At 36.7% G+C, this 14,536-nt stretch overlaps 2 protein-coding genes and 1 long non-coding RNA gene across 3 annotated transcripts; 2 read left to right on the top strand and 1 right to left on the bottom strand.

Annotated features, from left to right (window-relative positions):
- Positions 1–468: 468 nt before the first annotated feature.
- Positions 469–6,716, bottom strand: LOC128319397 (uncharacterized). The gene is made up of 3 exons (XR_008302842.1): positions 6,581–6,716; positions 2,803–2,866; positions 469–966 (listed from the first exon to the last, which is right to left on the bottom strand). It is a non-coding gene; the product is annotated as an uncharacterized LOC128319397 (long non-coding RNA).
- Positions 6,717–9,048: 2,332 nt separating this feature from the next.
- LOC113527638 (parvalbumin, thymic) lies at positions 9,049–10,065 on the top strand. The gene is made up of 4 exons (XM_026915639.3): positions 9,049–9,203; positions 9,394–9,526; positions 9,641–9,750; positions 9,825–10,065. Exons 1-4 carry the CDS (start codon positions 9,143–9,145, stop codon positions 9,851–9,853), a joined length of 333 nt encoding a protein of 110 aa, XP_026771440.1. The 5' UTR covers positions 9,049–9,142; the 3' UTR covers positions 9,854–10,065.
- Positions 10,066–11,269: 1,204 nt separating this feature from the next.
- Positions 11,270–13,697, top strand: LOC113527639 (parvalbumin-2). The gene is made up of 5 exons (XM_026915640.3): positions 11,270–11,371; positions 11,946–12,016; positions 12,289–12,421; positions 12,538–12,647; positions 13,402–13,697. The coding sequence occupies exons 2-5, from the start codon at positions 11,956–11,958 to the stop codon at positions 13,425–13,427; spliced, it is 330 nt and encodes a 109-aa protein (XP_026771441.1). The 5' UTR covers positions 11,270–11,371; positions 11,946–11,955; the 3' UTR covers positions 13,428–13,697.
- The last annotated feature ends 839 nt before the right edge of the window (positions 13,698–14,536 follow it).

The raw sequence follows: 14,536 nt of genomic DNA, 5'->3' as shown, positions 1-14,536 counted from the left end.
GTTATTATTGAAGATTACTGTAAGAACTGAATTATAAGCTGAGATATTGTCAGTTTTGTTTAAAATATAAAGATTCTGGTCTAAATGGGGTTTCAGTGCACGATGATGAAGTATGATAGTGTGAAAACTGAGCTAACACAGAATCATAGGGGGAAAAAACAAGAGATGATAAAAGTTAACACCAGGAGAGGCTGAGAAATGCTTATCAAGGGCTGATGCAACCTATGAAATGCAGCCACTATGCTGGACATTTGCATCTTAGTGGCCATTTGTGGATCAAATTTGATGGCTCTCATCAGACTGTAAGGAATAGACATTAAGAGTGCTAAAGTACAAGTTGTTCGAGAACTTCCATGCCCTCTTTCGTCCATCTCTGAAAGTACAGCCTAGGCCATAGTGCCCACTAGTGGTCATGTGAAAAGATTAACTCCATTTGTACAGTCCAATAAATCAGAACGTGGGAGTGAGTGGAGAAGCTTGTCTCGATTGTCTGCAGACAATCTCTGTGTGGACAAAACTTTTATTTACTGCATGTATCTTGGATTATATGCAGAAAGTCCATCAGCACTGAGTCGTACTGAGAGGATGGTCAGTGTGGTTGGGACGCTCCTCTTGCAACAAAATCACTGATGCTGGAGTTTTTTCTCGTCACACTCATCAGCACCAGGATATTGTTCCCAGTGGACAGCGCATATTTGCTCTCACGCACACACACAGACACCCTATACATACTTGCTCACATATACAGTGTAAAAAGATGCATATGGTATCTCATTCAGGCACATGGTGAGAAGGAAGAGGGGGCTCATATTTCCTTGCAGTTGGGTTTCTATGGTTTGCTCCTGTCTGGTTTCACAGTGGACCTCTGATGAAGATGAATGGACAGACATTTGACACTTTTTCCACTTGACTTAGCAGCACTGCATATACTGTAGAGTGGACAAAAAACAGTTGGGCAAATTGTCCCTAAAAGGAAGAGAGAGAGAGACAGAGAGAGAATCTGAAATTAACATGGCTGTAGAATAGTCCAAACAGTGAATACCTTGACTATTGATGACTATGCTTTGAATTATTATTCCATAATTATAATAAATATTGCATGCTAAGGTAGACCACATGCTTCAAAAATATACACACACAGAATAAAAGTCATCATAATAAATCGCTATTATTATTCCCTATGCTGACTATCCTGTAAACCAGTGTGTTGTTAAATTGACCATTTTCCACACTTTAACTACCTTGGCTGAGGTAAAGATGTTTTCTTGCTGTTGTAGTAAGCTCTGTTACTGTTTAATTCATAATTTCATTCCATCTACGAATTGTGTCCCACAACCCATCTCCTTCTTCCTCACTTGTGACCTTTTAACACCTGATATGGACACCTACTCATGGCCTACTGATGTATGCATGTAAACCCTTAGAGGTTAGAATGTGTCCCAATAAAAACCCAAACACACACACACACACATCCCTGCATTACCCACTTCCCTCAGAAGGCTCATTAGGAGAATGAAACCAGAGCCACATCTTTAATGTGACGATTCAGAGAGTACTGCCTTCTCCACTAACCTACACATGCTATTTTCACTATCATAACGTATCCAATTACACTGCTGTCATGGATTGTTTTTACATGTTGCAGATTCCCACCCTGTGCACTATCCTTCCTTTGCTTTAACTGAAACTCATCAGTGACATCCAGCAAAAACCAGCATACTGTAACCAAGTGCACCAATCCCAGAAGGGTTTGCAACAAGTGACACAGGATCATGTAAGGATGTCATGGGCAAACTAGAAGCCTTGAAAGCAAAATTACACTACCACCAAAAAGGGGAATGCCTCACTATTTAAATTATGTTTCAGTTGCTGTCATCACCAATTGAGCACACGGACAAAATATGCTCACAAAAAAGTGGACAGGAACCTTGATATATCTTTTTACACAAGAAGAGCAGAATCATCATATCCCTCCAACAGTTGACACCAAACAATCCATGAGGGCTGTGTAATTGGATGCTATTGGGCTTATTCTGAGCATGCAAAATAGAGCCAGTGGTGCTGAGAGCTGTGTACCACTACCTCAGCCCTGCTCGTCTGGTGCCCCACTGCATTCTGAATAAGGGACAAGAACGAGATATCCCCCTCAACCACTGACACCATTTTTGGAAACGTCAAGAGGGTACCCTATACATCAGAGCCGTATAGACAGTAAGAAGTATATCCAACATAGATTACACATTTAATACACATACTACATTTAACCATGAGGCTATTTAAATAAATAACTTGATTTCATATTTTAAGTCATTAAATTTCATGAAATGTTTAAAAAAAATCAAAAGTGCCAAAAGTAAATCTGAGCTTGCGGAGAGCAACAAATGTGAACTGTTTATGTATTTTTGATGTTCAGTCCTAAGCCACCCAGGCTTAGGACTCAGAAATGAGATCAGGCTGAGTTGGCACAAACTCTGCCAATGAACATCTGAACAGTCTAAATAAGGGGGTGACCATCCTCTGAGAACGAATCCAAGCGAGGCTCCTTCCACTCTATACGTTTCTGCTTTTCCTGGTACTATGGCTCACATGGCTAAGCACTTGCCCTGATAAAACTGGATTATGATTTTGAATCAGCAAATTCACATAAAATATATAGAGGGTGTTTTAATTTAATTATTGGAAGGATGTCAATGACAAAACACATTTTAACTCTTTCACTACAATACCCATACAAGCAAATGTGTTTATGAGTAAAATGATCCACCAACAACTATGTGACTATAAATAGCAAGTGTGCATTACCTCAGGAGCATTATATTGAAAAAAAAAAGAGTGGAGATCCACACACAAGTCCGTGGGAATTGTCCTAAGGAGGCAAAAGAAAGAGACAAACAAAATAATGCAAAATGGACTTTAAAGACTTGACTTCTGATATGATAGTGTAAGACTTCTGATAGCATAGTGTAAGGGTCAGCTTTCAGGGAACACACAGAACAGAGAAACAATCAGGGTAAACGTCAAGGGTAACTGTGACTATCACAAGGATCACCCTGCAGTCAATCTATCAAAATATTGTTAATGCAAAAATAGTGACAATAACTAGTGAGGTAGGAAGGCCTGGCACATAGTCAGCGTTGCAGTTCATTCCAAAGGTGTTCACTGGGGTTGAGGTAAGGACTCAGTACAGACCACTGAAGTTCTTCCACACCAACCTTGGCAAACCATGTCTTCATGGACCTCACTTTGTGCACAGGGGCACTGTCATGCTGGGACAGGTTAGGAGGTGCCTCTAAGTTCCAGTGAAGGGAAATTGTAATGCTACAGCCTACAAAGACTACTAGATTCCATCTTTGTGGCAACAGTTTGGAGAATGCCCACATGTGTGTGATGGTCAGGTATCCACATACCTTTCGCGATATACAGTATATATATATATATATTCCCTACAAAATCGAAGCAACCACTATCTTGGATTTCTTACAGCAGTGTAAGAGAAGAAGTGCGGATGCTAAACTACAGGGAGCTTCTGTCAAAGTTTTATGTCACACAATATAAACTTAAAAAGGCTAGCTGTGCCAAATGAAGGAATTATATTTATTAATTAATTTAAATTTTTTAGGTATGATATTGCTTTTAATTCATGTTTAATGTAAACTTTTAGTGAAATATTCTGCAGTAAATTGTAATAATAATAATATAGAATAATTGGAAGTGTAAAGGAATGTCAGTGTTGGCCAGTACGGCACTTGACCTGTTCTCTGGGACCCCATGGGAGCTGGACAGCTGTGAGGAATTTAATGTGTTTCCTTTTCTCTGCTGTGTTTACAGACGGGATGAGTTAACATGGTCATTAAAAAGACCAGGCAAGCCTGGCAGACATCTCACTCACATGGGCAGAAACAGAGCCAACAAAGAGCTGTTTCAACTTTAGATCCTCATTTCTCTTGTGAGGGTGCCCCTCACAACCAGCAATTTTCATCTATGATAAATGAGATGACAAATGTTAATTGGCTGAAATGTAAAAATGAGGTTTGTTACTCATGCAGGAAGGATCAAATGTTAAGGATCAAGTCTGTCCAGCACATGCCATAAGCCCATAGACAGGCCAGTGGCTGCTCAGGGAAACCCCAACTGGCACACTGGGTAGCACCCTACTCCAGTTGCACACTCTATATTTCAATCCAAAACACACTGAGCCGGTCAGGTGTACTACTGGTGACTTCGTCTACAGGCTCATTAGCATGTTTTTTTTAATGTCTCACACACCAGATCAGACATCATTGTAATGATTTCATACAACCAGAGTCAAATATTAGTCAAGAATTTCAACTCTAAAATGCAGTCAATCTCTCAAAGACGTTACAACCACATATTCAAGAGGGAAAAAACTGTTTAACTGTCACAACCAGGTGCTATGTAGAGGTTCAGTGGCTGCAATCTCTTGAGTTTGCATTTGTTGTCTCATTTAACACCCAGGATTGTCAACGCCTTGTCCACTAAATCTAGCTGTCCCCTAAAAATGGAGGAACCTTCAAAGGGTTTCCCAAACTAGATCACATTTTTGTCTGATCTACCCGTTTCAACTTTACAATTTCAGAAAATGTATGTGGTAACTAATCAATAATGCTCTTACTCAACATTCTGTGGTACATCTTCAGAATTCTCTTTTAATATTATGCTTGTCTAATGCCTACTCACTTAAAGGAAAAGATCTATTTTAGATGCCAACATGGAGGAGGAAAGACAGGAAATTGCCCCCTGTGCTGGCTTCTCTATTTTCTGCCTGTGTAAAAGTGCCAGAAGACTTGTTGCCGAGGTAGAGGATACCCGATCCACAAGCTGAGGTTGACCATCTCTGGCAAACCATGTGCTGGAGAGTGTGATTGACTGCAAATTATTACACAACAGCTTCAGCCCTGTCTGAGCCCATCGTATGAAGAACTGTGCTGCTTTGGCCCCTTGCCACTGCTGAATGTCTGTGTGGACCATGTTAAAGCCTCAAACATGCTGACAGAATGATCAGCAGTGTCTTTGTGTACTGCTCCTGGGCATCTGTTCTCAGACACATAGGAGAAATGAGAGCAGAAGAGATAGCACATGGGCTTAGATGCATGATTTATTTCAACTCTTTGTGATAACAGGAGAGAAAGATAAAATAACTCAAAATATGATAACCAATTTTATGTGTACTTTTATATTTAGCACTTCACTGATCAATTACTTTTAGAAAAGTATTTCACTGCATGCCATAATGTGTATGGTTGTGTATGTGACCAATAAAATTTGAATTTACATTTAGTGATCTCAAGGGCTCTGATCTATAATCACAAATGCAAGAGGGTGTGTACACAACCAGTGTTGAATGATGGATGTCAGAGTTGAGGAACAAATGGACCCTGTCTTGGCTAAACCCAAGAGTCCTGCTGGCATGCTTCCATCACAGCTGGTTAGCTGAAAATAGCCAGAGCTGTAACTGAGCCCAGGAGAGCTGGGACCACGGTCTCAGACCACGGTAATAGTAAAAACCCTTTCCTAATGAGTAGAGCTTTTTCAGTAAGATTAGATAGACAACACAAAAGCAGGACTGCTTTGGTCAAATTGTCTGATGACAATGTCATTAAAGCATGAAGGGCAAGCAAAGGTTCTATACAGTGTAAATCCATCAAGAGAAGATTAGTGGTTGGATTACACAGAACACTCCAGTGATATCATGAACATGTGTGGGAATTAGTGGACACAGTAATTTTAACACAACACTCACATATCAGTGCATTAATCATTATTTCATTTCTTGTACCATTTCGTATTACTAAAGCTGTCATGAAAATATGTTGTATAATAAATAAATAAATGCATGACTCATCCAAGAAATCTATCTGCAATTAATCAAAGAAAAAAGACAACCTATGGCAGAACATATGTATATTGGTACTGAACCCATACAATATGTGTATATTTAAGTTCAACCACAGGGCTTTGAAACTTCAGCTGTATTTAAGACTATACAAATATTCTGACATGCAAGACGTAACAATAATGATAATAATAATAACATTTTGATGAACTAAATACAAATGTATGTGATCAGCTAAAGCCTTCAGAACCACATTCAATCATTACGGAGCTACGCACCTGCTTCATGCTAGTTATTAGCAAGAGATTATTACATAGCCTATTATAGAGTCAACATCATCATCAATGTATGAATCAAACACTGAGTTTAAGCATAGGCTTTCAAAACTTCAGATGTGAATGAGAACATACAAATATACCAACATGGAAAAGATGTAAGAGATAATGTTAATTATTTCTGATAAACTAAATACATGATAGATCAAAATGTTACCATACTTTATCACAGAGCACCACTGCAGAAATAAACCTAATAAATCATGTCTGGAAATGGCCGTTGTGGCTCCAGTTCTTTTATTCCAACCAAAGGGAAACTACATAATAGGCCACTTAAGACCAAGAAAATATCCAGTTTGGCTGGAATAAAGACCTAAAGCCACACCAGGTTTCTTGCAGATAAGACCCCCGCAGTAAACAGTTATAATTGTGAGACTCTCTGTTCACTCACCATAAGACACAGCCATGCTGAATAAACCCACTGTACACTCACATGCAGCTGAATTTGATGATCAAAAACCACCTGTGTATATAAGCATTGAAATGGAGAACAAAAGATGCAGAACTAAGAGTCTAAGACAGAATATGGACTCCAGCCCCCACCAATCCCTGTCACACAGGAAACCTGGCCTTCCTGCAAACAAGAGAATGTGTATGGAGAGGAACAAGGCCACAGGGGCAGGTAGCAGGCTGGGAGGATGTTTTTGTCATTGCTGGCTGGCAGCACACACCAGCATGTAAGCGTCCATCCTGAGGAAAAGAGCCTGTGGAGGAAACGGAGCTCACGTCACAGCAGAACACAGGAGAAGCCCCTCAACCTGTTGCACATGCAAACGTACACGCACACTCATGCTGCATACACACAAACAGAGTGTAGTGGGCCAAACACACAAACAGTAAGAGTCCAAAGGGACTATCCCTTAGCTTGACTTGAGAAGACAGCTCAAGGCTCAGGGGAGAATAGAAGAGACATAAAATGGTGTAGGATGAAGATATATGGAAGATACATGGATTAAATGTCAAAGTGACATAAAATGATGTAAAATGAAGATATATGGAAGATATATGGATTAAATGTTAAATCTCCTCTCATCAGGAGTTTGCTTACAGTGTCTGATGCCTTTCAAGATATGTAAAAGGGACAAATTGCTAACACAGTCTTTCCTGTAGCTTAGTGTGTAGGAAAAAACCAAACTCACTTTGACTATAATTATACACACTTAAGCTACAAAGAGACTCCCCTTGCTGACTGTGATAAAATCATCTTGGTGTATGGAAAGGCCCTGTCATGACAACTTAGCAATAACAGGATGTTTACAAAAGCATTTAGCTTTAAATGAATGAATCACTTACACACAAGACCTTTGTACGGAAGCATACAAAGAGGAAAATATAAAGAGGACAGAGGAAAGTAGGAAGGCTGACTACATCTCGCTGAACCAAATATAGTCCGCTCTAAACAAACTTACCAACTGATTAGTGTCTGCCACTTATATACAGTGAATTAAATACAAGACAGACCACAAGAATCTCGTAGCTACTAACATTATTGGCATTTACAGTGCAGCGTGTATGCAGCATTAATATGAGAGTACTTACTGTAGATAAAGTATTGACGTGCTATTTTGATCGGGGAAAGAGGCATTAGGAATTATATAGGAATTACACATCTTTCTGTATATAGTTTGATATTTATAGGTGATTGTGTACATTTTATTAATGACAAATCAATGAAAATGACAAAAAATTATAACAAAATAAAAAAAAATCATGTTTGTACTTAAAATCTATGGTCCCTATCTGGCAAATAGTACACTGTAGTTTGAAGAAAAAAATAAACTGAAATATTTTGCTTTCATTGACTTAAAGTTAAATATTTAGCTTTCATTGACTGCTGTAGTTTTTGATCAACTAAAATTAGACAAAAACTAATAATCAATTTACTAAAATATGATACAACTATTTATTTATTTAAATAAATGGTAAGTTAAAACAGTGTGTTAAAACAATGTCTTATCGGAACAGCCTTGATGCTGATGTGACAAAAGAAGAACATTTCTGATAAGACAAATCAAAATGACCACACAGAGCATAAATACCTAGCATGACCATAGAGGGACTGCCACATCCATATCCAAACCACTGGTAGGTCTTAAGAAAAGAGATGTCAGGTTACACTTTGCTAAACAATACAGAAGTAGATTTCTGGAACAAACGCTTGAGTAATTGAGATGAATATGAACTTCCACCATATTGATTGGACTATGATAGTGAGTGAAACACTGTGGGAGTTAATTATGTGACTGAAAACTACATCATGACCAAACTGTGAACTGATTTTAAGTGCATGGCATGGATTTTTATTTAGATAAAGTTTTATTTTCATCATGAAAAAGATGACTGGAACACCTTCATTAATCCTGTCACCAGTAATTATGAAACTATGTACAAAAGATGGGTAATTCCTATAAAATTCCTAATTCCTGTTTACCCAATTTAAATAAAATGGCAAGTCTCTATCTACAGTAAATATGCTCAGATTAATGCTGAATACAAAGCCATCTTAACGCCTCTATTCCTTTTTTTTTTAAGTGGACCATGGAAGTGATAGATATAAAGATATACATTCAAATTAAAGCTGAAATATTACAACTTAACCTTATGCTTACTGCTTTATTTCAAATCTGTATTGCTTACATACTACAATAGTATATATAATGCAATAGTGTTATCATTGAACTACTCTCATTTCACTCATTTTGTTGCATGGATGATCAAATAATTGATGGAGACAACAGATCCATGCTTTTTTTTTTTTTTTTTACCATTTTATAAAAGGCAATTTAGTTTCTAGTGCTGTTCGGTGCTGTTACAAGTCAGGTGGTGTAAAGAGTTCAGGTGCAGTTGACACAGAGGCACTGGTGGTTTCTGACATATACTAACAAGCACAATCCTTCCACTTGCCACATAGCAGATAGACAGAGCTTCAGAAATTCTCCTTGCTCTACTGAAGATGGCATTTACAGACTTTCTTGCTGCGTCTGATATTTCTTCTGCCATCAATGCTTGCAAAGGTAAAGACAACATATTTGTGTCATTTCTTCTAATAGCTTGTATGAGTGTTTTAAGTTTCCTTATGATTAGTGTTCTAATCACAAGACTTTGAAAAACACAGATAGCAGAACCTAAAAAAAGAAAAGGAAATTCTTTTCTGTGTACATTTGTGTTTTTTGAATTTTCTAACTCAAAATTTCCATATTTCAGCAAAAGATTCCTTTAGCCCAAAGACGTTTTTTGCAACCCTCGGTCTATCCAAGAAGTCTCCTTCTGAGATAGAGAAGGTTTTTAAAATGCTTGACCAAGACAAGAGTGGATTTATTGAGCAGGATGAGCTACAGTTGAGTGTATTTAAATTCATTGCTGAACATTCACTATGAACTTAATTTCAACATCTAGTGTTACAAATAATCTTCTTATTCTCACATTACACTACTTTCTGCTTTCACTCTAGATTATTTCTGCAGAATTTCTCAAAGGGGGCACGGACTCTCACCGCAGCTGAGATGAAGGCCTTCCTCGTGGCTGGAGATATGGATGGGGATGGAAAGATTGGCTGGGAAGGTTGGTTCAAATAACTATTATATTTTATAACACTTAAGTTTATCTGAATTGATAATAAAATTTGCTTCCCTCAGAATTCTCAGCTCTTGTGAATGATTCTTGAGCCCACATCTGCCAAACAACACTGGACAAAGAAACACTGCTGAATGTTTACTTTGAAATGGGAAATTAATATTAAATATATTAAATATAAAGTTGTATTAATAATCAATTTTCAATAACAATATATAAAAGGAAATTATCATGTATTTTGCTGCCTATTTTACAATGTCACTCTTGTGCTTGGTTTTGAAAATCAATAACATGGTAATAAAATAAAGATGTATAATCAAAGTCTATTTGAGTCATTGCCCTTTTAATTTGTCTTTCATCACACATAAAAAAAAAGCATTTCTCTAAAGAGAGCCTTTTTCTAACACTGTATGGCAGGTGATCAACTACAGATAGCAGTCATGAGAGATTTTTCTCTGACCTTGGAATAGAACATTTGTGACATGACCTTGAGAGTGAACACACACACACACACACACACACACACACATATACATACACCACAGGCAAAAGTGATTACACAGCAATAATGAATTTCTCTCGTATCTCTTGACCATTCTGGAGTCTGGAGACAGATCCATTTCAGTCCTTGAACTGCCATCTGACACAGAAGTTAGAAAGAGAAAATGCCTGTAATATGAAACATATAGAAGCTCAGTTACAGGCAGAAACACTCAAGCCTATTTAGGAGTTATTTGTACAGGCTTGTTCATCATATAATTAGTGCATATTTAGTGATGTGACATATTTACATTTACAGCCTTTAGTAGACACAGTGACACAATGAAATAATGAATAATGAATAATTAAGTTAGACATGGACTAATATGTGATTGCAGAAAGCAAATAAAAAATTATTTTGTATTAGTCAAATTAGTTTAATTTATTTATTTTAATTCATTTTTTTAAATATAAAAATATGAATATATATATATATATATATATATATATATATATATTATATGCATTTAGCCCACATTCATTGTTTATTTTGAGTCAGTTGTGTTGCAGACCTTAGTTTTTTAAGATTTTCTCCACACATTTTATCAGCGTTTGGATTATTATTTCAGACACACATTACTTTTGTTAATTAAAATTGTTAATTTAATTTAACTACTTACAGGAGCGTTTGTTACAGCTAAGCTTTTCGAAGTTGGCATACCCTTAATATTAACTGTTTAATGTAATTAAATGGTAAAACAATATGAATGAATCAAAGAATGAATGAAGAATGAAAATTAGTGAATGAACAGGATGACACTTAAATAAATGTAATAACTGATGCCTCCGTAAAAAAACCAATTAAACTTAAACTGCTCTTCTTGCTTTATGCTAAATTACGGGAGCTCGTGGTAAAATATTGTGTTTCGCAAAAGGGCTTAGCACATTACCCATTTTGAAAACCTATAAATAGTTCTATATGACTACTGGACACATTTTTTTCAAAACTATTGCCAGCCTAAGCATATGGTGTCTGTTACAGTGCTAGAGACAAGAGTATAAATGCGGGAGAAGCCACTCTTGGCCAAAGCAATCTGCCACATCCCTTGTAGAGAGCAGCAGCACAAAGGTGAGGCCCATCACTGCACACTCATCTTGCCATCTTTCACCATCATGGAATACACATAATGAAAAGAGGAGCAAAAACTTGCTGGTGGATGCAATGGATCTACTTCTGCAGGATATGGCTGCCTTCTTTATTCTAAGCTATTATCTCATCATGGATTTTTATCTGCCCGAGGATGAGCTTGCTAGCCTAAGCTTCTCTCGTTCATGCTGTGATAGGAAATTTGGGGTGACAGGTTTAAGAATCAGGCCTGTACAGCTAAATTTAAATGTCTAGATCTGTATGTTCATATGTCTCCAGGATTTATATGAACATTGTATGTGAAGATTATGCTGGGTACAATGATGGTTAAGTGATGGTTTTGTTGCCACTGCTATACAGCACAACTTATTGTTTAGATTCACATGAAGACTCTAGGTGTTAATTTAACACTGAGGATTTTACTATGCATATGCTACAGTGCAAGCCTTAATACTTTATGCCAGTATGGTATACAGGGTAAATGCTAAAAGCCAAATGTATGTCTTTTAAATGTGACATTTAAATTGACTTTTCTGACTCTTATCGACTCTTACAGATATCTAAAAATGGCCTTCGCTGGAATTCTTAAGGAAGAGGATATTGCTGCAGCCATCAAAGACTGCGCTGGTAAGACATACACTTACAATTCTGTTCATTCTACAGTCCTAGAAAAAAAAAACGACATTCCTTAAGGTTTCTTTATAGTCAACAGTGGTAGCTTTCCAATTGGGTTCTAACTGGAGAAAGTTAATAATGATCATTCACAATAGAAGCCATTTGAAAACACTAGATTTAATATGAAATGTTTCATTTGACTGGTAGTATTTTAAACAATCTGTTAGTTGCAAAAAAAGAGGTAGAAAAAAATACTAACAAGTGGAGTTTCTCACTTTTTCTAGCTGCTGATAGCTTCAACTACAAGACCTTCTTTGCCAAGGCTGGCCTGTCAGCAAAATCTGACGATGATGTTAAGAAGGCCTTCTATGTAATTGATCAGGACAAGAGTGGATTTATTGAGGAGGAGGAGCTGAAGTAAGAATCAAACATTTGTCCAATGTGTAAATCAACTGCTGCTATTTTTAGTGCAAATAAATTTCAAAGATATTTATGTTCATTATATCTGTAAAACCCTGCTCTCTTTCCTTCAGGCTGTTCCTGCAGAACTTCTCTGCTGGTGCCAGAGCTCTGACTGATGCTGAGACCAAGGCCTTCCTTGCAGCTGGTGACAGTGATGGTGATGGCAAAATTGGAGTTGAAGGTATTTAATTGCATTTCAAACAGATTAGTAATGGGGCAATCCTGCAAGTTTTGTAACCTTAAAATAATAAAATGACAACACTGGCTCCATAATCTACAATCACATCTGAAGATGAACGATAACATATTACAATACCAAAAAAAAAAAGGGCAGTTTGTGAATTTGTTCTATACTAAGTGCTGCAATTTAAGAATCAAATGAACACTTTTCATTCTTCACACAGTTTGAACAAGGTTTCAGAATCGCTAATCTTAAAATAATGAATAGAAGACTGCTACAATGCATAATGGTACCAACAAAACCAACTTTAAAGCCTTGGTCAAGAGACAGCAGATACTGTTATCTTATATACTTGGATATGTACTGTACCTACTGCCAGGGTACTGCCAATGATTGTGTAGCTTAATTAATTGTATACCTTAATGTTACAAAATGTCTAGTATATTTGTTAAGCTTATTTGTATTAGTTCTTAAACAAAAGTCTAAAATTCTAAGTATAATCTACTGTAGGCACACACTTAATGCTACTCATTGGACCGACGCATCATATATTACTGATGGACAGACCAAAACTACAATTAAATGCCATTGTTTTATTATTATAACACCTCATGCAAATGTACCTTTCATGTAGAATTTAAAGCTGGTTCTTAATAAAGCACAAGTGTAATTCTGAGATGATGGACATGAAACATATCATAGACCCTAAGTATGTTTTATTAATTGTTTGTTTCTGTTGTTTTCTATTCAACAGAGTTTGCTTCCCTTGTGAAGGCTTAAGTGCTCCCGGACTCCATTTCTTTTTTCTTTTTGGAAATAGGTCTCTATACTTTTGTAGAGCCCCTGGCTCCAATACTTAATCAATTTTTTTATATATGTATTTATTTATGACAACTCAGAACTCTCACTGCAAGAAAAATTGTCTTAAAATCTATTTATTGCTCATTTATTGCTTGTTAGGTATGTAATTATGTACAGAGCCTAACTTGTGCAAATATAAAATGCCTTTTGCACTTTTGACAATGAAATAAATTTGCATTTGGTGTACAACTGTAATCTGTCGATTATTTAACACACACATAATATTGCATGAACCAGCTTGATATACAATTTTTATACAAGAGACATAAAACAGTTGCAGAAATATGGAACTGAATATTTAATTAGTTCTTGCATTACATGTACATGACACATAGGTGACACATTGGATACACTGTCAATTGGGATAAATGGTATAATGAAAAAGAAAAACTGTTAAACTGTTAAAGCCAGAGATTTCCAGCTCTGTTTCTGGCATGGAGGGACTGAGCAGAAGGAATGTACAGACGTTTCAGCATTAGGATCCACAGAGGATTCCTAAGCGACATTCCTCTATACACACTTGGCTACATTACTGTACAGGCATCACTTACTTGTGTCTATAATTATCCAAGATGGATCAGTAACATTGCACATGTATGTAGTACATACATGAGGCTGGTGTTGCTATACTAGTTAGGTCTTACTGGGACTTACTTTTACAAGGTTTTATTTTAGTCAGTCAGCTCAATTTTTATTACAACACAAGAATAAACAGTGAAATGCCCTTCTAAATTTTAAAACTTAGATAAATGTGTTGCATCTTGGACATTTCTTGACATGTAAAAAGGCTTCTGTAAGCTTCCCTCACATTGCACATGTAGAAATCTAATTTATTTTGAAATCTTATTGAAAGGATTTATTTTGAAGGCTAAGCTTCAAGATTTAGGACTTTTGAATGAACAAATCTCTCCGTCTTTTTCTGTCACCCTCCTAAAAGATTGCGGTTTGCCATTTGATTTGGTTCAGGCAGGTTGCAGTTAGTGTTAGGCTTAAAATCTAAAATGGAAAGAAACAAATAAATAAATTTC

This window comes from Pangasianodon hypophthalmus, chromosome 12 (genome assembly GCF_027358585.1).
Source record: "Pangasianodon hypophthalmus isolate fPanHyp1 chromosome 12, fPanHyp1.pri, whole genome shotgun sequence".
Taxonomy (NCBI): domain Eukaryota; kingdom Metazoa; phylum Chordata; class Actinopteri; order Siluriformes; family Pangasiidae; genus Pangasianodon; species Pangasianodon hypophthalmus.
This window is presented reverse-complemented; position numbering and strand designations above follow the sequence as displayed.

Coding starts and splice junctions, on each gene's coding strand:
- LOC113527638 (XM_026915639.3), top strand. CDS start 9,143: ATGGCATTTACAGACTTTCTTGCTGCGTCTGATATTTCTTCTGCCATC. Junction 9,204..9,393: donor TGCCATCAATGCTTGCAAAG/GTAAAGACAACA, acceptor TCCATATTTCAG/CAAAAGATTCCTTTAGCCCA. Junction 9,527..9,640: donor ATTGAGCAGGATGAGCTACA/GTTGAGTGTATT, acceptor CTTTCACTCTAG/ATTATTTCTGCAGAATTTCT.
- LOC113527639 (XM_026915640.3), top strand. CDS start 11,956: ATGGCCTTCGCTGGAATTCTTAAGGAAGAGGATATTGCTGCAGCCATC. Junction 12,017..12,288: donor AGCCATCAAAGACTGCGCTG/GTAAGACATACA, acceptor CACTTTTTCTAG/CTGCTGATAGCTTCAACTAC. Junction 12,422..12,537: donor ATTGAGGAGGAGGAGCTGAA/GTAAGAATCAAA, acceptor TCTTTCCTTCAG/GCTGTTCCTGCAGAACTTCT.